Below are 22,390 nucleotides of genomic sequence, written 5' to 3'. Positions count from 1 at the left end.
GAGAGCTAGAGAGCGGTATAAGTCTAGAAGGAAACTCAGGCAGGAGATAGCCTCATCTACCTTATATGAGGGAGAAGACACTCGTCTTTACTTGCGAGTGAAAATTGGAAATGAAGAGGTCGAGGGGTTATTAGACAGTGGCGCAACAGTCACCGTCTTAGGCAGAGGCTGTCTAGAGTTAGTTGAGAGGGCGCAGATACCGATTTTCAAGTTTTCAGCACAAGTCGGCACAGCGGACGAGACACCTCACAGGGTTGTAGGACGTATTCGAGCCCCGGTAAAACTTGGCAAAATAGAAAGTGAGGTAACCTTTTTCTTAGTCCCCACTTTAAGTAAAGCACTATACCTTGGGGTCGATTTCATGAAACGTTATAAATTGCTAGCCAGTGTTGAAAGTTTGTCGTTGGAGGACGAGGCAGAAGATGACCCTATTGACCCATCCCAGCACCGATTGGACAGTGATCAGAAGGGTAGATTAGACGAGGTCATATCTCAATTTCCGTCTTTCGAGATAAGGGGATTGGGCAAGACATCCTTACAGACACACACTATTGACACGGCAGATGCAATACCAGTAAAGCAACGACATTACCCTGTATCCCCAGCAGTGCAAAGCCTAATGTATGCAGAGCTGGATAGGATGCTTGACATGAAGGTCATTGAGCCCAGTGAGAGCCCTTGGAATAACCCAGTGACATTAGTCCGGAAAGGCACAAAAAATAGGTTATGCCTGGATGCTCGAAAGCTCAATGCCCTTACTGTCAAGGATGCTTATCCGCTCCCAAACATTGAGGGCCTTCTTAGCCGGCTAGGGGATACGCATTTCATCTCGAGTGTGGATCTGAAAGATGCTTTCTGGCAGATACCACTAGAGATGAAAAGCAGGGAGAAAACGGCCTTTACTGTACCAGGAAGACCCTTATACCAGTTCACCGTAATGCCCTTTGGGTTGTGCAACGCAGCCCAAAGAATGTGCCGGTTAATGGATAAGGTGATTCCTGCGCATCTCCGTGAAAGAGTGTTTGTTTATTTGGATGACTTGCTCATAGTGGCCCCAGATTTTGAGACACATCTCGACCTTTTGGGACAAGTGGCAAAGGCCTTGAAAGCGGCGGGTCTAACGATTAATGTGGCAAAGTCAAAGTTTTGTTTTAAAGAGCTACGATACCTCGGGTATATAGTTGGCGAGGGAAAAGTAAAGCCTGATCCTAGCAAAGTTTCTGCGATAGTGGAATACGAATACCCAAAGAATGTCAAACAAGTTAGGCGTTTCACAGGTATGACAGGCTGGTATCGCCGTTTTATTGCCGATTATGCGACCATCGCGGCACCTATTTTTGCGACATTGAAGAAAGGCCGCGGCTTTGAGTTTGGTGAGGAAGCCAAAATTGGGTTCAAACGGCTAAAGGAGGCATTAACCCGTAGTCCAGTCTTAAGACACCCTGATTTCCGGAAACATTTTTACATCCAGTGTGATGCATCCGACGTTGGCATTGGGGGTGTTCTATTTCAAAAAGACGACGAAGGAGGCGAGCATCCCATAGCGTTCATGTCGCAGAAGTTGTCCCCAGCGCAGAAAAATTACTCCGTCACCGAAAGGGAATGCCTAGCCGTGGTGATGGCAATAAAAAAGTTTCGCCCTTATATAGAGTTGATGCCGTTTACGGTCATCACAGATCATTCATCACTCAAGTGGTTGATGGGCAACAAAGAGCTGAGCGGTCGTCTGGCAAGATGGAGTCTTTTACTGCAGGGACACAACTTCGAAATAGAACACCGCCGGGGTAGTCAAAACGTGGTACCAGACGCGCTTTCGCGATATAACCTTGATGAATTGGAATTGCCATCCTTTAGCTTAGTAGACCTCAATGCGGCTGAGTTCAAGGAAGAGGAGTACCTTGAGAAGATCAAAGCCGTGGAGGCTAACCAGAATGATTTGCCAGATTTGAGAGTCATAGATGGCTTTCTGTACAAACGAACGATACCAGTGACTGTCGATCTGCCTTGCGAGGATTCAGTGTGGAAGTTATGGGTACCGGCATCGCTCACCGCGTCTGCCATAGAAAGAGCGCATTGCCCTAGTACAGCGGCTCATGGTGGCTTCCACAAGACGCTTCGTAGATTAAAGGAATATTATTACTGGCCTCATATGAGTGCACAGGTTAGACTTTTCGTCCAGAAGTGCCAAGTTTGTAAAGAAGCTAAGCCGAACAATCAGCCAATGCGTCAGCCGATGGAGTCAATGGTAGAAATCAGTCGTCCTTTTCAAAAGCTATACATGGATTTTTTAGGTCCTTATGTACGCTCTAAGGCAGGAAACTGCTACATTTTTATTGTCTTAGACCACCTGACCAAATATGTGTTATTGAAACCAATGGGAAAGGCAACCGCTCGAAATGTTATTAGATTTCTTGAGCAAGAAGTTTTCCACAAATTTGGTGTGCCCGAAACTATTTTATCCGACAATGGAAAACAATTTACTGGGAAAGATTTCGCGGCGTTTATGGAGGCTTACGGCGTAAGCCATATGAAAACGGGACTCTATTCACCTCAAGCTAACGCATCAGAACGCGTTAATCAATCTATATTGGCGGCGATTCGCTCTTATTTACAGGAGGATCAAAGGGATTGGGACCAAAACTTGTCCGCAATTGAGTGCGCATTACGGTCATCGGTGCACTCTTCAGTAGGCATGACACCTTATTTCGCTCTTTTTGGCACCAATATGATTACTCACGGCAGCGTTTATAGGCTAGCTAGACAATTAGACTCTTTGAAAGACCCAGAGTTTAATGCTTTACCAAAGTCGAACCATTTGGAATTAGTGAGGGAAGAGGTCAGAAAAAGGTTACAGAAGAGTTACCGCGATAGGGCTAGCAAATACAACATTCGTGCCCGAAGAGTCAGGTTTTTCCCAGGTCAAGAGGTCTATCGACGTAACCATCAATTGAGCGATTTCGGAAAGAATATAAACGCGAAGCTCAACAAGAAGTACATTAAGTGTCGGATTGTTAAGGCAGTCGGAAAATGCTTATATGAAATTGAAGACCTAAAAGGGAAATCATTGGGCGTCTACCATGCTAAAGACCTAAAGCAGTAAATATCTTCTAGCTACAAATGTGTCCGAGAAAGCAATTTGCAAATTTTACCCATGGACATTCCACTAAGGAACGGGGGCAGACTTCTCACATATCAGTGAGTGTAGTCCGTTTCAAGTTTAAAACTCGATGATAAGAGGCCTTTTTTTGTATAGTCGAGTCTGAACGGCGTGCCGCAGTGCGACACCCCTTTAAAGAGAAGTTTAACATAGCATAGTACCTTACAAATGTAGGCCGCGGCGCTCCGATAAAAAGTTAATAAAAATTGAAATCAGTGACTTACCGTTTTAGTTATAAGTTGGATTCCATCACATGGGTCCAAGGTCAATAGGTTTAAGCCATTAGTGTAGGAAGCTATAGGATAAACGAAAAATGAATTAGAATTTGAATTATCTTTTAATTTTAGATTTAAGGATACTTAGCTTTAGTTTTGGCAGGCACGCAGTTTCTGGATTAAACCTAGATTTTTTTTGTTCGCCTTGGGCGGCAGTTTAGGCGGAACCGTCTATAGATGGTCATTTGAATTGCTTCCATAAAATTCCTTGCAAGTTACATCCCATGGTCAACAGGCGGTGAAGGACGTGTGTGTGGGTACGATGAGTAAATGGACCTAGAGAATTGGAACTTTATACTTACCTTATACTTACCTGAATTATCCGTCGGGGACTGAGAGCGACGAAACTCGTGGTCTTACGCAGTCGCGAGTGCGGGGCCGCCAGGAGTGTTCCAGTAGTGTAATGTGCACAGGGGTTAGAACGAGGTAGTGCCATTTCTCTCTGCCTATCTGGGGTGCCTCGACCGCCGGAGAGCTCGCTGTCAACCTCGCAGTGGGTGACCCGTCTTTCTATCACTATGGCATCTTGGACATGGAGCGCGAGTTGCGGCGGAAGGCGTTTTGTCCGGACGAGAGATTGTCATCTTTCGATGCCGGCCCCAGGAGATCACTCAACCACGGTAGAGCCTCTTGACGACCTCGGTGTATGTCGGGCCGACCCGTCTTTCTATCGCTATGGCATCTTGGACATGGAGCGAGGGATGCCGTGGTGAGTGCAAGTAGGGGGCTGAGAGGAGTAATAAAGAATACGCCGTGGCGTATTATTTATTTGACACTTACCAGTTCATCTGCCCTGGGCACATTATGTCGCTGGTCCACGTCTGGTATGGTCCGTGCTCTCAAGCTAGGCGGCCGATGTGAGTTTGGTGTCGCTGTGGCACCTGGAAAGAGAACCAAAAGGAGGTTGATTAGTCAAATTGCATTGTTTTTTTTTTTTTTTTTGCTTAAGTTGTTATTATTTTAAGATTTTCTTTTGGTTTGAAATTTTCAATTTTATTCAAAAATTTTTTGTTTTATTTTTGAAATTTTTAATTTTGGGAAATTTTTTTTTGCATAGAAATTTTTTTTTTTTTCTTTTAACTTTGGAAATTTCATAATTTGTTTTAGATTTTTTTTTTGTTATTTAAAATTTTTCTAAGTCATTTCACATTGACTTCATTTAAACATTGTAGCGTTGGTTTCGACGATTTCCTTTGGTATATTTATTTTTATTGTTTTTATTTCATGAACTTTTAATTTTCCTTTTTCATTTCTTTTAATTTTTTTTTGGTATTAGCGCAATTTTTTTTTATAAATTTTAGTTTTTCTCTTCAATGTTGAGTCCTTATTTTGATTTGACATTAACTTTCTCACAACACTTTCACTTTGCGTTCATTGAACTTATAAATCATTCACAATATTTCAGTTTTTTCGTTTTCACATTTTCATTTTGGGTTCTTTCGATCTTTTTTTTTTGAACCACAAGGAGAAGAGAGCTTCAACACTTGTTCTGTTTGCATTACATTCGTCACATGACACGCACACATTTTCCGCAATTACCTATGTTAGCTTCTCCTACTTCACTTTTTTGTGCAGAGTAACTTGTATTGGCACTCAGTTTGTTTTTAGCACCCCCCACCTCCATTCATGATTTGAGTGGTTTACACATTATGGTAGGGGTACCGTAAAGTCATACGATATCATACGCATTTAAAATCACAAACACTTGCACATCAAAATGAACCGTTTTTTTTTTTGAAACCACGTTGGTTTGAGTTTTTGGTAGGTTACGGTTTGCAGAACCGCACGTAATTGCACTTTACATGACTATTTAATTTCATTTATTTTTATTTTCTGCCAATTTTCACTTTTTTGTGTCGGAATTTCAGTTTTTCCCACCTTTTTTTATTAATTCTTTGACCGGCATTATTTGCTAACCGGTGTCTGTAGTTTCATTCACACACATATAGCACCATGAAACAATTTTAATATTAAGGTTCACTTTTCGTTGGAATTTTTAATTTTCTGCAGGGGCAACACTTAATTTTATGTTAATTTTTTATTATTTGCATTGCAATTTTTTTTTTTTTTTTTTTTTAAGTTTTGTTGGCAAATGGTTTTTACATTAATTATCATTGTAATTTGTCCATTCATTTTTTTTTATACACACACACACACGCACACGCACCGAAATAGACCGCAACTTATAGAGATTTTGTTACACGCACTGTAAATTTTAATTACACACAGCACTTTCATTTTTTTTTCATTTCCAATAATTTTTTACACTTTACTTACCTTTTATTTAAATATTTTTTTTTGCGTATTTTATTCCGTCCGTCCGCTTCATAAATATCCAGTTAGTTTAATCAAGGTATATTTAATGAAGGTATAACTGGTTAATCGAGTACCGGGTTGGTACTACTCGACTCAAGGTATACTTATAGGTCAAGGTACATTTATTGGAGAAGAATTACTTTTTTCTTAAGGGGGCTACACCCACTGAGATAGGTTTGACTAATGCTACGTTCACACGTTATGTTATTATATACATGACAAAAGGTTGTTTTTCCCTCCCATCCTATGACGGTGACGTCTAAAGGATGATTGGGTTTGTAGCGTGTCACCCTATGTCTGATTAGAGAAGAGCGACATCTGGGTTTGAACCGTCTGTGTTTTTTATGGCAGCTGGTGAATGCAACCCTGCGTTACCAGCATATGTTACCTCCACATACAAATGTAACTACTACAATGAAAATCGAGGAAACCATATGTTATTTGTTTTTGCGATTTTGGAAAACAAAATTTTATGATGGTTCCTCGGTGGACATGATGGCTTGGGGGAACCATGATGGACAGTAAAGGGAAGATGACTATTTTTTTTTGGATGGAGCCGTGCAAGGAGTAAGAGGTGGTGTACAGAAGAGTGTTGAAAGTGGTGTTTTCAAAAAGAAAGAAAGTCTTTTTGGTTTTGGATTCGGCAGAGAAAAGGAGGCGGAACTGGCTTTTACCCAACAACAAAGAAAAAGACCAAATTCAAAGTTTTAAAGTGATTTATTGAACTTTCAGCACATTTGCTGAAAGAGGAAAAAAATTAACTATAAATTATTGAGAAGTTTTAAAAGCTGTAACAAAATAAATGAAAATAAATACAAATTAAAAACTAAAGAGCTGAAAAAGAAGATTATGAAAAAAAGGTGATTAAAATAAATCGAACTGAAAGTTATTAAAAGCTGAAAAAGAAAATCTATGAAAACTCTGGAAGAAAAAGAAATGTTATCAAATTAAATAAAAAGGAACCTGAAAAGGGAAAAGTTTCGAAACAAAGCCAAAGAACCTGAAAAAAAAAGGAAAATACCAATGTAATAATAAAAGACCTAAAAAGAAAAAAAAAAAAAACTAAAAACTAAATCAAAGTCAATAGTTAAAAATCCTAAACTTGAAAATCAAAGACAATAGACACCACTAAAGTTGATCACAAAATAACAAAAAGCCAAACGCGAAAACATAAAGCTACACCTCCACCTCCTCTGTCCATCGTGGGAAGCTCTATATCAAAAGCACTGGTCAGCCGACAGTGCTGCAGGTACCCTTTTCCTCACGAACACTATTGCGGGACGTATACGTGAACTCAGACGGACGGACAGGACCTTGACACACATATTTCCTACGAATAAAAAGAAGGTTAATTGTTAATAAAGCGGCTAGGCAGGCAAACACCAGACACTTACCTTTCTATTAGTAACACAGCGCTAGAATAAATAGGCGCTGTCCTCAGCTGTTAGGTCGAGCTCAACCTAGGGCCAGGGGGTAAAGATTCTAGACCTTTTGGGCGGAAAGGAGCCCTTACTGCTGTTGGTGTTCGCTTTGCGAACTTAGGCCTTTAAAAAAAAAATAAACATATAAGACATAAAAAAAAAAGCCAAAGCTTTTATTTACGGGAAATACAATACAGCCGGAATACACATACTTACCACAACCAGACGGACGGACAGACAAGAGGAAAGCGTGGGCACTGCTCAGCCGCTCCAGCACTGACTCCAGTTAGGAGAGACGACCCTGAAGGAAGGCCAGACACCATGAGAAGACCCAATACACCTGTGGAGGAAGGAGAATTTTATTACTATTTTTCTCTTTGAAGGAGAAGAGTTTATATAAACGAAGTTTTTTAATTGCCACTATACAATTCCTTGTTTTGTTTTCTTTGCTTTTTTTTTTCGTTTGATTGAACTTTGTCTGGCAATGAATTTTTGATTCGGCTTAATAAATACATACCGTTTATAACGTTTGAAATGAAATTCGCCTTTGCCTAGTTTTCATTTCGCAATGGAGGAGTAGTTATCTAAGGTAAGAAGGAGGTAGTGCACCAAGCTGTAAGGGGGGATAAGGGAGACCGATTCTGGGGTATCCAAAACTGTTGGACAACGGATACCATGGTTGGGGTGGGCCGTCCAGGGCACTGTAGGATGTCTCAGTGCCCCCTGAAGAGCGAATCCATAGCGGAAGGTGCGAGTAAGAAGGCGAAGGACATGCCTGCCTTAACATAAGTGGGACCCTGTGTTTTTCATTTCCATCCAGAGCTGGTTTGAAATTTGAATTTTTTTTGTCACCTGTCTCTGGACATGGTGTGTGGGCAAGAACCGCGCCCCAGACTGAGCCACAGCCGGAGCTCTAACGCCAACAGCCAGCGCTCGCCAGCACACTATGTCCCCTTTCTCCGCTGAGATAGTTCGGACCCTCCGGGGTCCACGACACAATTTATCAGCTGCTTACGAGCATGTGTACACACAAATGTGAGTGTGTGGGTCGTACTGAAATTCATGTATGTTTTTGTAATTTCAACCAAAACCCACCCCCTCGTAATTAATATATAATGAAACACAAAACAATTTAAAAAGAGACAAATGCAGAGTTTGTTTGTAAAAATAATTAGATTTTGTAGATTAATATACAAAACAATTAATATATAATGAAACACAAAACAATTTAAAAAGAGACAAATGCAGAGTTTATTTGTAAAAATAATTAGATTTTATAGAATTTTCACTGCTATAAGTTAAATAAGCACAACTTTCCAAAAGCCTTTGTCAGCATCTTCCACGTCTATCCAAATATTGTTGTTGTAATTGCAAGACCAAAAGCGCAACACATTCTTTCGCAAACCTTTTTATTTCGTACAGATTGATTGAGTTGCATGTTGTGAAAGAAATATTTATTTTTCTTTCGAGTATATCTACTTATATTAAAAAAATACTTTCTTATTTATGCATCCACAAACACTTTATTTTTTCCAACCCCGGTAAATACATGTGAGCAAAATCATTAACACTAACAAACACCCAGTTACAATTAGAAGTTTGACGATCGCGTTTATTTTGCGTACGAAAATGACTTGTTGCATAGCGACTGTGGTTGTGCTCTAAATGGACTTCCCGAAATGTAAATTTTCCCTAGATGAAAAAACAAGTTATGACGAAACGAACACATTTCGGCAAATTTTTCCGTTTATTTTATTTATATGGAGTTTCAACGCGAAACCCGATTATAGTACCGCTCTGAAACCAGAGCACTACTTTTCCGCCTATTTTCAGCCAACGCTTGAAAAGCTGAAAAGAATACTCAACTTAATGAGAGAATGTGCTTCGAAAAACGTACATAGTACCAGCCAAAAGTCGATTTGTTCATACTGAAAATATATAGGAAACCTCATACACAAACATATCACATAAAAGATTTTCGTCCAAAAAGTTTACAGAATTGCATCACAGACCTTTATTTTGTGTTAATTGGGACAGCTGATGCGATTGTGTTTTAATTTTTCGATTAGTTGCACTGACTTATCGACCGATTGGAATACAGTGTGAAAATATCGTCAGACAGTTTACTTCACGAGAGATAAATATTGTAAGCGTCATTTAATATAGGAATTGGGAATTGTTTAATCCTGCGATTTTTAATAATATTCAATCTGTCATATTTAAAGTAAAAGACGCTTTTTAAGCAATTCCAGTCCGTCAAAAATACGAGAAAGAAAATACAAAAGAGAAATTTGCTTCGAAGACCCAGTGGTTAAGGTGAACAGTAAAGTAATAAAAATGGCGCCTACCTGCATTTTATTTTATAAAAATAACTAAATATCTGCTGTAGGGAGCTAAGCGCAATACTGGCTGGGAGGCTTTGAACAAATAACCATAATAAACTTACTACGCATAACCTCGAAATTCTTTATGTCCAGTATGAATGATGACAAGACCTGTAGCGGCGAAGACGCTGACGCCATTGTCGTTGCAACAGGCAGACAAATGAAGCCTGACTCCACTGATATATCAAAGATACCCTCACCTGATTTAAAAGATGCCAGTGATGCGCCACGTATTATAGGCAACCAATTGTTAGTTCGACCACCTACCACAAATTCCGTGGAACATTTAGACGACTTGCTTTCGTTGGAACAAGAAATTGCTAAAATGCATAATGTAGACGAACATTTGGAAGAAAGTGCACATTGTAATGTTGTCGCCACTAAAAATGCTAGTGGAAATGATAGTGGCAACAAAGCTGCTTCTACACATTCTACTGATGGAAAAACGTCAAGTAATGCTATTAAGGATTCGACTGAAAAATCAGAAATTAACTATGAAGTTAAGATGGATGCAATAGCTATGGGCGAAACTGCATTAGAGCATGAAGACCTAATAGCAGTACTTAAGGGTCTTGATGGCCACAATGACGGTGGCGATGTAGAAATGGAATTGGAAGGAGTTACTATAGAGGGTGAAGGTGAATATCAAATAATGGAAGTAATTGACGATGATTACAGCACGCCAGAACCTGAGCCCCTACCCATGTTAAATGCTAAAAGTAGCGTCAGTGGTGCAAAGAAGTCTTTTGGGGCAGCCGTTCTTTCTACTGAAGAGGAACGTGCGGTTGCGTTGGAACAAATGGAGGGTCTAAAAGTAAAACAGAAGCCACGGCGACGCAAACAGGATATTAAGCCTATTCAACAAGTAGACCCCGTATTGGATTTGGTCTCATCTCTTGAAGCTGAATGGACAGACAATGACGATGATGGGAACTCCTCGTCGAACACAACAAAAAAAGATGCTCCCGTGCCAGTACAATTAGTGGAAGCGAAAACAAATGTGCCACAAATAACAAGCGTTGTTGTTATCCCACCTAATACAAAACAAAGTGGTGAATGTTTTGTTTTAAGTTCTTCAGGCGCTGATAGCAATAGCAATGCTTCATTTAAAGAGGAGGAATCTAAGGACGTTGTGACGAAGGTATCGCCCCTGGAAGGTGTTACTATCACCAAAACGGATGAAGACTCACATGTTATGAGTTCGCATTCAGGTAAATTTTTATTCTCTTAGATATAAACATAGATTTAGAAAATAACACAGAAATGCAGTGAACGTCATAATAAAATGTACAAAAAAGATTTTATTTCAGCCTTCAGACTTTCGGCCTTATTCACAAAACTTAATGTAGATTTTAAACAGGTTTATTTGACAGATTTCCTTTATAGAACTGTTAAATAAACCTATTTCAAATCTGCATTTAGTTTTGTGAATAAGGCCGTTTATGTTTTGCAAGTCTTTAGTCCTTATTTAATCCGGCAAAACTGCACTCTATACCCCAGGAACACGAATCGGAAGTCCATTTTTGAGACAAAGGCCCCTGGCCCCCGAGGGGACAACGCTTATACAAAAATGCTCTTGAAAACTTTTTATTTAAACGCTCACTGTATACATACAGCACACTAGGGAAAAAGACATTATGACAAAATATGCTTTCCAGTCTCACGGCTAATTGGAGGGTTTACTGTAAATATAGTAATAAGGCTAAGTCTGTAATTCGTAAAGCAAAAAGAAAGCATTTTTCTAGAATTTTTTGTGGTTTGGTCTCAGCTGACTTGTGGAGATGTCTCCGGAGCTCCGGATGTGTGGGTGGTGATAGTGAGCATATTTATTTAGATTAATGATTTCTTTGCTACTGGTAATTCTTCAGGTGATGCTTTTTCATTTCAGCAATTTTCTATCGCAAATTCATCTTTCTCATTTGCTGTGTGGATGAGCTTGAACTTTTCGGGGCTATGTGCATCCCATTCCAATTTGTTAAAACAATTTTTTATTTTGTGTCAAACAATGTGTAAGACTTTTTTATAGCATTTTAACGTCTTCCGTCTTTTCCTATGGCCTGGAAAAGCGCTCGAGTTGTTCCAATTCCCAAGAGTCATATCTGTATCTGTGCCTGATGATCATCGACTCATATCTATTTTGCCAGCTTTATCTAAGGTTGTAGAGCATATTATAAAGGAGCAGATTATTAAAGTTACGTCGAATTTGATTAGTATGAAATTCGGAAAAGTTTATGTACGACACTTTTGCTTCTGTCTTTAACCGATCTTATTTGAAGCAACATTAATAATGGTATACCGAGTGTACTAGTCTCCCTTGATTTAGTTTTTAACTCAATCGATTTTAGTCGATTGATTAATAAACTTAGGGATGAGTTTAATTTTTCTTTACCAGCCTTGAAATTAATTTTTTCCTACCTAAGTAAAAAGACCCAATTTGTTATCTCAAATTGAACTGTATCCAATTCGCTGCCTCTGCACTCTGGTGTTCCTCAGGGTTCCGTTTTGGAGCCTCTTTTTTCATTCTTTATGTTAATTATCCTCAGCGTTACACGAGCTCTAAAATGTGTCGAATGATGATATTTTCTTGTTATTCAACACTAACTCTTCATCTATTGGAATATTATGACATAAATTTTTTTTGGGGTTAGCAAAACTTTTTAGTTGTTAATTCTTCTAAAATAAGAGCTTTGATGTTTAATGCCTCAAGACATTTTCTCCCTTCTCCCAATATTTTCTTGAGCCATGGTTTTCTTGAACTAAATATTTGATCGGCATAGTTGTCTAGGGTTAATTTGACGCTCTATCTGCCAAAATTTGTGCTTCGTTGCGTATAATTTATTCTTCTAATATATTTCTGCTTTCACGAGTTAGGAGGCAGTTAGCTCATTCCCTATTACTGTCCCAAGTTTATTTGGCTTTGACGTGGTGTCAGGATATAACTTGCAGCAGTTGCACGATTTCTGTTAAAAGTTAGACTGAGAAATTTTTAATCATATTTGTGCGTAGATATCTTGTCTGTTCCTTCAAGAATTTTGTTGCTAACCAGAACCTTCTGTTATTTTATAAGTCGATAAAAAGGTTTAAGCTTTTTTTTTTTGCTTTCTACCAGAAATGCTCAAATTATTATTCTTAGAACTAGGAAATACATTTTCCCTAGGTCTTTCGTAGTTCGAATTGCTAGATCGTTGAATCGTCTGTCTTATGAATTGCGTATTTTCGTATTTTTTCTAATGTCTTTCAAAACTTGTTCGATATTCATCTATTGCTTCTGAAACAAGTTTGTAATTGCACTTTAATTTTTTCTTCTTCCAATATATTTATCTGCACTTGTATTTTTCATACGTTTGTTGCATATGCTTTTTCTTTGCTATTAACGTACTTTTGCTTTATTCTAATTTGTTTATTCATTGCATATGTGGTTACGACGTATTGGGCCCGTGTTTATTCTTCTTTTAATTACTTTTCTATGCACTTTGTATGTTTTATAACATTAGAATTCGTCGTAATTAGTTTTATGAATCTATAACTTTAACTTTAGCATCATAATTCAGGCTTATTTTTGTGGAGTATAATATTCAATGGGCCTTGTTGGCTTTGTAGTTCAAAATAACCCATATTATGGGAATCAATTCTTTTTTGGCAAGAAAACGATTTATCACAATCCCGAAAGTGAAAATTTTTAAGAAACCGATTACATCCTTTAATTGAGCCCGACATTTATAAACCGAACTCATCGCCCTATGTTATACCCAGCAAACTTATAGTAGAAGAAATCTGAACGAAAATCTTTAAAACCTAAAATGATTGGGAGTAAAGAGAGTCTAAGCTGCGACTATTCATCGCGAATGTCACTCATTTTAAAAATATTGTATCAACTTAAAGTAAATGTTGCAAAATGTAGGAATTCTTTTGCAGTACATGGTGATAAAAAGTATTAATACCGGTCAATTAGTGTTTGACATAAAATTAGTTAAGTAGCATTTCTTTTGTATCGGCAGGAGAGTTTTGTATTTGGGGTTGTTAATTTAAAATTTCAAGCTTCAGAAATGTATGACATAAAAAGAGAGCAAACAAAAATTCCATTTTTGAAAATTATAAATTCCTGAGAGAGATAAACATATGTCACTGGCACCATGGAAGATTTACTCCTAGCCTCCCAAGCAAATTAGTCTTCACGTTTTCTGGTGTGACCCTATGCCCAGATACTCAGCACGAAGTCAAGTTGTGGTGGTAAACCCATTTTCATGTGGAGGTGGCGATCCTCGTCAAGCTTCTGTAGGTAAGCAAGGACCGACCGCCGCGGAAACTGGGTGGCCATTGGTTATTTAAAGGCGCCAATAACTCGCATTGCCATATCGAGCATCATAGGCACTCAGTGTTTGTGTAAGAGCCTGTGCGGCCCGACCTTTCACTAAGACTCTCCGCTCGATACCGCAGATTGTCTCCGACTGCCGTTGCAGCTACTCCGTATGCTATCCGCAACCTGTGGACGCCATACCACACTGATTGGACCTCAATGTTCCAGCCTGCTCAAAGATTTCCTGTGCCGGGGAGTCAAGTAATGAGTACTAGCGATAGCCTAAACGATTGATTGTATTTGCGATAGCATAACATGCTTCCGGAAAATGCCTCAGCCATTACGAATGCGGAGATGTCGAGCTCGAGCAAGTGGACACAACATGCGCTTCCCTTCTCCATTTCCAATTTGTCCGTAATAGGACCATTACGGCTAGAGTGGCTAAGCTGAATCAATGAAAATTAAGGGATTTTTGAGAGTTGTTCGGTTTGTAACGCACAATTCTTATATTTTGTTATTTTTGGCAAAATTGTCGGACTTTTTTACTATGTCGAAAATAACTTTTGGGTCTCTGCTATACTTTTTTTTAGTTTTTATATTGAGTTGATATTCCAGATTCCTTATAGTCCATATTTGTTTCTTTCTCTAAAGCTTAAGAATTTCGCTCATCCATTTTGCCAATTGTGACTTCCTTTTACTTACTTCCAATAATTGTCGATTTAGTGCATTGCCGTAAGGCCTGTTATTCAAGTGGACGACAGTGTATACGCATTCGGTTGGACTGAATGTTGTGTACACTTTATAATGGATTGATTTAGGCAATTTTATTTATTTCACATCTTTGCAACACTTAAGCCTATTTGGTCAATTTTTTTGTCCTTACTTTCGCCTTTTATAATCCTAGTTACGAACTCTCGGTTGTTTTTAATTCCTATTGACTAGAGCTCCTCCATTTTAGAAATTTAGAAAGTTCAGAACTTTTGAATTATCTTAAGCCGTGTGTAATACACATCCCAATATACTTCCGCTTTTTTACTACGTGCTCTGTTAAAAAGTCTGCGGACCTTTTTCCCAATGTTGTGAATCTCCCTGGTCATCCAGTGTTTTGGGATGATTTCTTTTCTCGAAGAGGACAACTATCTCCGAATAAAGTACACGAACGACTTCCAGCAACAATATGTGCAAATTCGCACAAATTTTGAGTACTTCAACCGAAAATAAATGTAACCTTTATTAAGAAAAATTTGTACGAATTTAAAAAATTGTAATAAGATCAACAAACAAATTATAGGATTCCGACGAACGCGTATAATAAAACGAAAAATTATTTGGGATCCGGATGCACCAGAAACTACTTTCTCTTACGCAAAATTAGTTAGCAGCAGTAAAACCAAGATTAAAACAGAACCCTCAATACCATCCACAACTATAACAAAAGGCTCTACAACGATAAGACCTATAAAACGAGAAGCCCCTACAAGTGCCGTGAAAAAAACACAACCTAGACCCATAACGCCAAAAGAAAAAAAAACGGAGGCAGTTGCAACAAATCATCCTTTGGCTAAAACATCTTTGGCAAATCAAAAGCAACCACAAGAGATAAATAATAAGACTACTAAAAAGGACGATGAATCGGAGACCAAATTATTGTCAGACTCTGCATCGTCCTCTTCCAGTCCAATTACAGACAATTCACCCACGAATAAGAGGCGCTCCGGAACGCCTGTAAGCAATGGACCCGGAGGGGCCAAGAAAAAGAAAGTTAGTGAAATCGATCGTTTAATGGGAGATGAGGGTGCAGTAAATATGCTTAATTCGTTGGAAAAATTAGGAGCAACTGAAACTAAATCAGCCCGACCGATGATGAGAAGTAGAGCCGCCACAATATGTGAAAAGGTGAGTTCGGTGGTTTTAGTAAAACAATAATAATTAATTTTGTTAACAGCCACCGCGCAAGGAAACTTCATCACCTGTGAAAATATCCCCACCTGCAATAAGTTCGCAAACTCCGAAAAGTGGTAAGCGTTCTGGAAAGCCACGTGCTTCGTCTAGTTGGGATTATGTGTACAAACAAAAACAACAAAATATTGACGATTCTATGATTATTCGTCGACGTTCAAATAGCTCATACTCTTCAAATGCTTCTTTAAACCGCCTAAGCTTAGATGGTGTTACAACGCCAAATGGTGCTAACACTTCAGCAAAATCCAGCGAATCCAAGTCTGCAACAACGCCAGAGAATGTGGCAACAAAATCGTCATCAAGAGGAACAGATGAAACACCCACGTCCCATTTACACGGCAAAGGCGCTGGCGCTGGATCCAAAAACAGTCCCAAATCCTTCGAATTTGCCAAGCCTGAAAACAAGAAAGCTCAACGACGTACAAAAAGCCCTGCTGCTGCTGCTGGTACTCTTGCAAATGATTTGAAAAAACCTGCGCCGGTCGCAAATAAACGTAATGTACGAAGTCCCAATATGTTGACTGACGAAAAGTCTGATGGTGGAATGACTCTAAAAATTCCGCCGTCTGCATCTGCAACAACAGTTCTTGGCAAGGATAAATTGCACACCTCTGATGTTATGGTAAAAAAATCAGCAAAAGTTGCTCAGATTATTTTCAACACCAATAAAGCTAAATTGAGCTTCACATTCACAACGCAGGTAAGTGTTTTACGATAGTTGTCATTTTAGCCTCATAACACCATGCGTTTCAAATCTCTGCAGATGCTGAATAAATTGTCGGACATCTTGAACAAGCTAGCCGCCGATCCTGATACTCACGTAACTGTCATTTTAACAAACGATGCTCATTTCTGCCAAGGGATAGATTTAACCGAAATAACTGTTGGCTCCACAGACAAGCGTAAGAATGCTGTGAAACATTTGACTACCGCCGTTAGGTAAGAGCCTGAAAATTCTAAACTAAATATTACCCCCTTAGTTTTTTCGCAATTGTGTTATAAATTTCAAAAACACATCACTTTTAAAAAGGTCTGCTGTTAAGCTTTTCACTCTAATTGCTGTCCAACCCAAAAAAAAAACGTCGGCGAAACGTTGGAGAAAAATAGGAGAAAAAGTAGTACATTGCTTGTAGTGAGAAATCGGCAAAAAAATTTTAGTGGCAACGTTTCAAACCATTGTTGGCATCATTTTTGTTTGTTTTATTGGTTGCAATGGTTAGTTTTTTCTTTTTGTTATGTTATTTATTTGCGAAAAAAAAAACCATAAGTGCAGATAAAAAAATTTCTTTTGGTATAAAAACTCAAAATTTCGCATATTAGAATACAAACCCTAATGCCAAAACGGAATGAGCACGTTGAGCATTGCTTTTGAGCGTTACGTTGAAAAATGCATCATTTCAAACAAATACACAGAAGCAACGCACAAAATTCAAAGAATTTTTAACTTTGACGTATAAAAACAGAACTTCACGCATAAAACTGTTGCGCTTTGTTTTTTTTTCTGTTTTTTACAGAGTTGCATTTTTCAACCCCAACGCTAAAAAACAACGCGTTCATATTGGCCTTTGAAGATTTATTCAGAATACACTGAGGTTAAGCCAAGCGATCAGACAAGGTAAAGTCATTAGCCCAACAACAACGAAATCAACTATACAACCCTGTGGGAATGGTGGCGCGAATTCTCACTAGGCTGTCAAATTTATGGATACTTCCTTATTGACATTCTAGGTTTTATTTACATTATCATTTGTAGCAGCCACAAGATCAAAAAATGTATGATTATTAACGTGCAAAATTAGAAATTAAAACCATAAAAATGTGAGAAAAAGAAACAAAATGTGAAAAACCTTTAACATCCAAACAAAGAATTTGACCTTCTAATGGGATTTGGATAGAACTCTGGAATTGGAAAATGCTATCAGCTGGGCTAATGACTTTACCTTGTATAAATTTGCCTAGGTTTACGTTTTATCCTATTAGATGACATTTTTAATCGGCAGATTTGACACCCTTAATGATGTTCATGGGCCGCTCCACTTTATGTTTTCACTAGTGACCTAGCCTTCTTTTAGTGAATCCTGTGATTTATTATAGAAGTAGTAATATTTACATTATATTCGTTTGGGGATTTGTGTTGGGGGCCACCGTGGCCCAGATGTTTGTGTGTCCGCCTATGACGCCGAGCGCCTGGGTTCAAACCCAGGCGTGAACATCAAAAATTTTCAGCGGTTGTTGTAGCAGTGTGTTCTATCTTTCGTCTGCTTGATTCTGTTGAGTGTCAAGACCTAGGAACTCTGCGACTAAGATGAGGTGCGTCCACAGGGATCTGGGTCTGAGTCGAGTGGGTCTGGCCGGGCAGTTAAACAGGTGACGTATATCGTGCGGTCCCTGGTTACAATCGGGACATACATCTTACACGTCGGCATCAATACTAGCTCTGCGGGAATTGAGGCGGCTGCATCTGCCGGAACGTAATTGAGCCAGGACCACTCCTAAGGACTACATTCACCCGGTAGCCAATTACCGCATCTGCTACCGTGTCTGCATGAATGTGTTTTAGACCTGCTTGATATGCCGCTTGATCTAGAAGTTCTCTCTTGTAGCGCTGAACCTCACGCTCTAGATCGTGTAGATCTACCTTAAGGCTTCTGGGCGGTGGATATCTATCCACAAGATGATGATTTGGATGGTTTATGCGATAACAGCCCAAAAGGTATTGCTTGGACAGCATGTAGTTATGTCTTCGCATTGGTAGGATCTTTGTCTCCTGATGGAGGTGATCCACATGAGAACTGAACAGACAGCCCGTCGCAGTTCGGAGGGCGGCATTCTGACAGATCTGAATATTATTCCAGTGCGTGTCACAAAGTTGACGAGACCACACTGGCGCTGCATAACTTACCACAGACCGGCCAATTGCTTTGTACGTGGTCAACAAGGTTTCTTTGTCTGCACCTCAAATGCTGCCAGCAATTGACTTGAGGACCTTGTTTCTACTTTTGACTTTATTGCAGATTGCTGTGGCATGTGAGGAGAATGTGTAAAAGCTGTCAAATGTCGAAAGGTCCAGCGCCACGAGGACCGTCCTATCACATGGCCTGGGCTGATTGAAGCCACGGCAAATGTGTGTGGTGATGCCATGCAAAGCTGTTGTTGTGCTGTGCAGTCTCCGAAATCCATGTTGACGCTCGGCGAATTGAAATTCTCCTACGAGGCTCGGGAGGAGTAATGCCTCATGCGTCTTTGCCACTGGTGAGAGAAGAGAGATCGGTCTGTACGACTCCCCCAATCTCGGGTCTTTTCCAGGCTTCAGTAGTGGGATCACTCTGCCCATTTTCCAGACATCGGGAACTATAAGAGTGTTCAATGACAGATTGAGGACAGTGGTAAGGTACTCAACTCCAGGTGAATCCAGATTCTTCAACATCAATGTAGAGATTCCGTCGGGGCCCAACGCCTTAGAATGTATGAATGTTGTTTAGACCTGCTTGATATGCCGCTTGATCTAGAGGTTCTCTCTTGAAGCGCTGAACCTCACGCTCTAGATTGTGTAGATCTACCTTAAGGCTTCTGGGCGGTGGGTATCTATCCACAAGATGGTGATTTGGATGATTTCTGCGATAACAGCCCAAGAGGTATTGCTTAGACAGCATGTAGTTATGTCTTCGCACTGGTAGGATCATTGTCTCCTGATTGAGGTGGTCCACATGAGAACTGAGGAGACAGCCCGTCGCAGTTCGGAGGGCGGCATTCTGACAGATCTGAATATTATTCCACTGCGTGTCACAAAGTTGACGTGACCACACTGGCGCTGCATAACTTACCACAGACCGGCCAATTGCTTTGTACGTGGTCAACAAGGTTTCTTTGTCTGCACCGCAAGTGCTGCCAGCGAGTGACTTTAGGACCTTGTCTCTACTTTTGACTTTATTGCAGATTGCTGTGGCATGTGGGGAGAAAGTGTAGGAGCTGTCAAATGTGACGCCAAGTATTTTGGGATACTTGATGGTCGGAATCATTTCTCCATCGACCATCACAGTCAGCTCAGTATTCACCTCACGCGTATTTGTAGTGAACAGTGTGGCTGAAGATTTGGTGGCGGATATCTTCAGATTTCTTGCAGCGAAATATGAGGCAAGCTCGTTGAGGTAGACGATCTCTATGCCGTCTGGAGGGGTGGAATGGAGGATAGGTAGAGGTTAAACAGTGCCGGAGATATCACTCCACCTTGGGGAATTCCCTGTTTCACTCTACGGTGTTTCGACTTCTTATCTCTAAATTCCACAAATGACAGGCGACCACAAAGATAATTCGCGACCCATCGTTTCAGGCCTGGCTGGAGGGACGTGTTGGCGATGTCCTCAAATAATTTGGCTGACCGTGTCGAATGCCTTCGATAGGTCCAGTGCCACGAGGACCGTCCTATCACATGGCCTGGGCTGATTGAAGCCACGGCAAATGTGTGTGGTAATGGCATGCAAAGCTGTTGTTGTGCTGTGCAGTCTCCGAAATCCATGTTGATGCTTGGCGAATGGAAATTCTCCTACGAGGCTCGGGAGGAGTAATGCCTCAAGCGTCTTTGCCACTGGTGAGAGAAGGGAGATCGGTCTGTACGACTCCCCCAAACTCGGGTCTTTTCCAGGCTTCAATAGCGGGATCACTCTGCCCATTTTCCAGACATCGGGAACTATAAGAGTATTCAATGACAGGTTGAGGACAGTGGTAAGGTACTCAACTCCAGGTGAATCCAGATTCTTCAACATCAATTTAGAAATTCCATCGGGGCCCAACGCCTTAGATAATTTGGCGCCACGGATGACATTCGTAACTTCGCCCACGGTAAATTGTGATGAATACGGCGAATGGCTCTCCTCCTTGCCCTGTCTCTCTCGGGATGCACAATAAATTGACGGTTGAACAACCTGGCGCATCTCTTCGGATCAGTCACGGTTATTTTGCCAAAAGTGACTGAGGTCCTGTCATCCCGTCTACCGGGGTTCGAGAGCGACTTAACAGTAGCCCACAGTTTGCCTACACCGGTGCCTAAGTTACATTGCTCCAAGTGTTCCAGCCACAAATTCCGCTTATGTTCGTTGACTACTCTGTTTATTTCCAGATTCAGCTCGCTGATTCTGGAAATTGCATATGACATGTCTTATCGTCTAATGGCAGCTTTAGTTTGCACACGCTGAAACATATTTTGGGTTGGACAGCTTGCAGCTCTTCTAATTGACCGAATCAATCAAGGTAGAACCGATTTCTAAGATCGTTGGAACATTTGTGATCGATTGACATACCATTCTGCCGATTTTAAAGAAGTTGTTTTAAGGCGCTAGATCGGTTATTTCGCCCATAGTGTACCGGGCCCCTCCACAGGTTGCGGATGGTAGAATGCTCCATTTGGCGTAGCATACCTTGATTTTTGTGTATAAGAAAATTAGATTATTTGATGCTAAACCTTACGCTTTAAGACATATTCATTATAAATGAAAAAAATTAACTTAATTAATATGTATTTATAGAAATTATTTAAAAATATTGGCGTCATATCCAAAACCATTGATAGCTGGTGTTAACGGTCATGTTATGAATCTGGGTGTTATGCAGTTGGCATTTTTTGACGTAGTCGTGGCTGGTGACAAATGTACGTATGAAACACAATATAATAGAATGGGTCAGCTTCCAGAAGGCTATGGAGTTTGGAACCAGTTAAACAAAATACGAGGATCATTTGTAAGTGTATTGGATTTTTTTATGTTGCCGAATTTCAGTTATAAAATTATTTTGTTGTAGAAAACCAAATTGTTCTGGCTAAGTGAGAAAATCCAATCGACTGAAGCAGCACTAGCCGGTTTGGTCAACAAATTAACTGTAGGCAATAAAGTCAATGACGAAGCCATAAATGTTGCAAAAAAAATAGCCTCATTGTCTCCCGTGGTAAGTTTTAAATATTTATGCACCTATAGATTTCAGAGTACAAAAAATCTGTTGATGAATTATCCGTATTGCAGTCTTTTCGTTCTATGAAGAAGACTTTGTCTGAAAGTTATTTAGAAGTTATCGACGCCTCTTTTGATGAAGAATTCAATACTATTGCCGATCAATGGACATCGAACGAGTTTTTGGATAATATTAGAAAATATGTAGAACAGGGTCATTTTTAGTTCATAGTTGCAATATGAATGTGTTTACATGGTTTTTTTTTCTTCTTAAAATAACGTAAGCACTCGACTAAAACAAATTGCTAATTACATATCGTTTATGTATGAAAATTATTATAATTTTTTACAATTCCTTTTTATGTAAGTTTTTAAATTTTTTTTTGACAAAATTCATCGTTAACCAGAAATCACAACCAATCTTTTGTGGGGATAAAAAATTAGTTTGCAATGATTTGAAATGTGGTGTTTAATCTAAGCTTGGATTCAATTGTTAAATTTGACGGCCTTAAGTTTTAAGTATCGAATGGTAGATCATAAACCAAAATTACACCATCCCTATCTTTCAGTGGCAATTGAGAAATATAATTTTCAACATTATTTGAAATATCAAACTAAAATATGTATTTATATAAACTC

General features: G+C 39.6%; 1 protein-coding gene and 1 long non-coding RNA gene across 6 annotated transcripts; one reads left to right on the top strand and one right to left on the bottom strand.

Annotated features, from left to right (window-relative positions):
- Window positions 1–6,312: 6,312 nt before the first annotated feature.
- On the bottom strand, window positions 6,313–8,135 carry LOC131997839 (uncharacterized). 2 transcript variants are annotated; one of them, XR_009398462.1, is made up of 4 exons: window positions 7,687–8,135; window positions 7,386–7,509; window positions 7,143–7,292; window positions 6,313–7,078 (listed from the first exon to the last, which is right to left on the bottom strand). It is a non-coding gene; the product is annotated as an uncharacterized LOC131997839 (long non-coding RNA). The 2 variants fall into 2 exon arrangements; XR_009398461.1 differs by lacking the exon at window positions 7,687–8,135 and having other exon boundaries at window positions 7,386–7,680.
- A 1,106-nt stretch (window positions 8,136–9,241) lies between these two features.
- On the top strand, window positions 9,242–22,339 carry LOC106093595 (chromodomain Y-like protein). Of its 4 annotated transcripts, none has more exons than XM_013260671.2 (8): window positions 9,242–9,315; window positions 9,395–10,764; window positions 15,142–15,746; window positions 15,796–16,512; window positions 16,576–16,751; window positions 21,335–21,545; window positions 21,606–21,749; window positions 21,824–22,339. In XM_013260671.2, exons 2-8 carry the CDS (start codon window positions 9,639–9,641, stop codon window positions 21,974–21,976), a joined length of 3,132 nt encoding a protein of 1,043 aa, XP_013116125.1. In that variant the 5' UTR covers window positions 9,242–9,315; window positions 9,395–9,638; the 3' UTR covers window positions 21,977–22,339. The 4 variants fall into 4 exon arrangements, with proteins under 4 accessions (XP_013116125.1, XP_013116127.1, XP_013116126.1 ...); XM_013260673.2 differs by having other exon boundaries at window positions 9,277–9,485; window positions 9,559–10,764; XM_013260672.2 differs by having other exon boundaries at window positions 9,277–9,497; window positions 9,559–10,764.
- The last annotated feature ends 51 nt before the right edge of the window (window positions 22,340–22,390 follow it).

The sequence above is a fragment of the Stomoxys calcitrans genome, chromosome 1 (assembly GCF_963082655.1).
Source record: "Stomoxys calcitrans chromosome 1, idStoCalc2.1, whole genome shotgun sequence".
NCBI lineage: Eukaryota > Metazoa > Arthropoda > Insecta > Diptera > Muscidae > Stomoxys > Stomoxys calcitrans.
The sequence above is the reverse complement of the archived record's forward strand: the minus strand, read 5'-3'. Positions and strand labels throughout refer to the sequence as shown.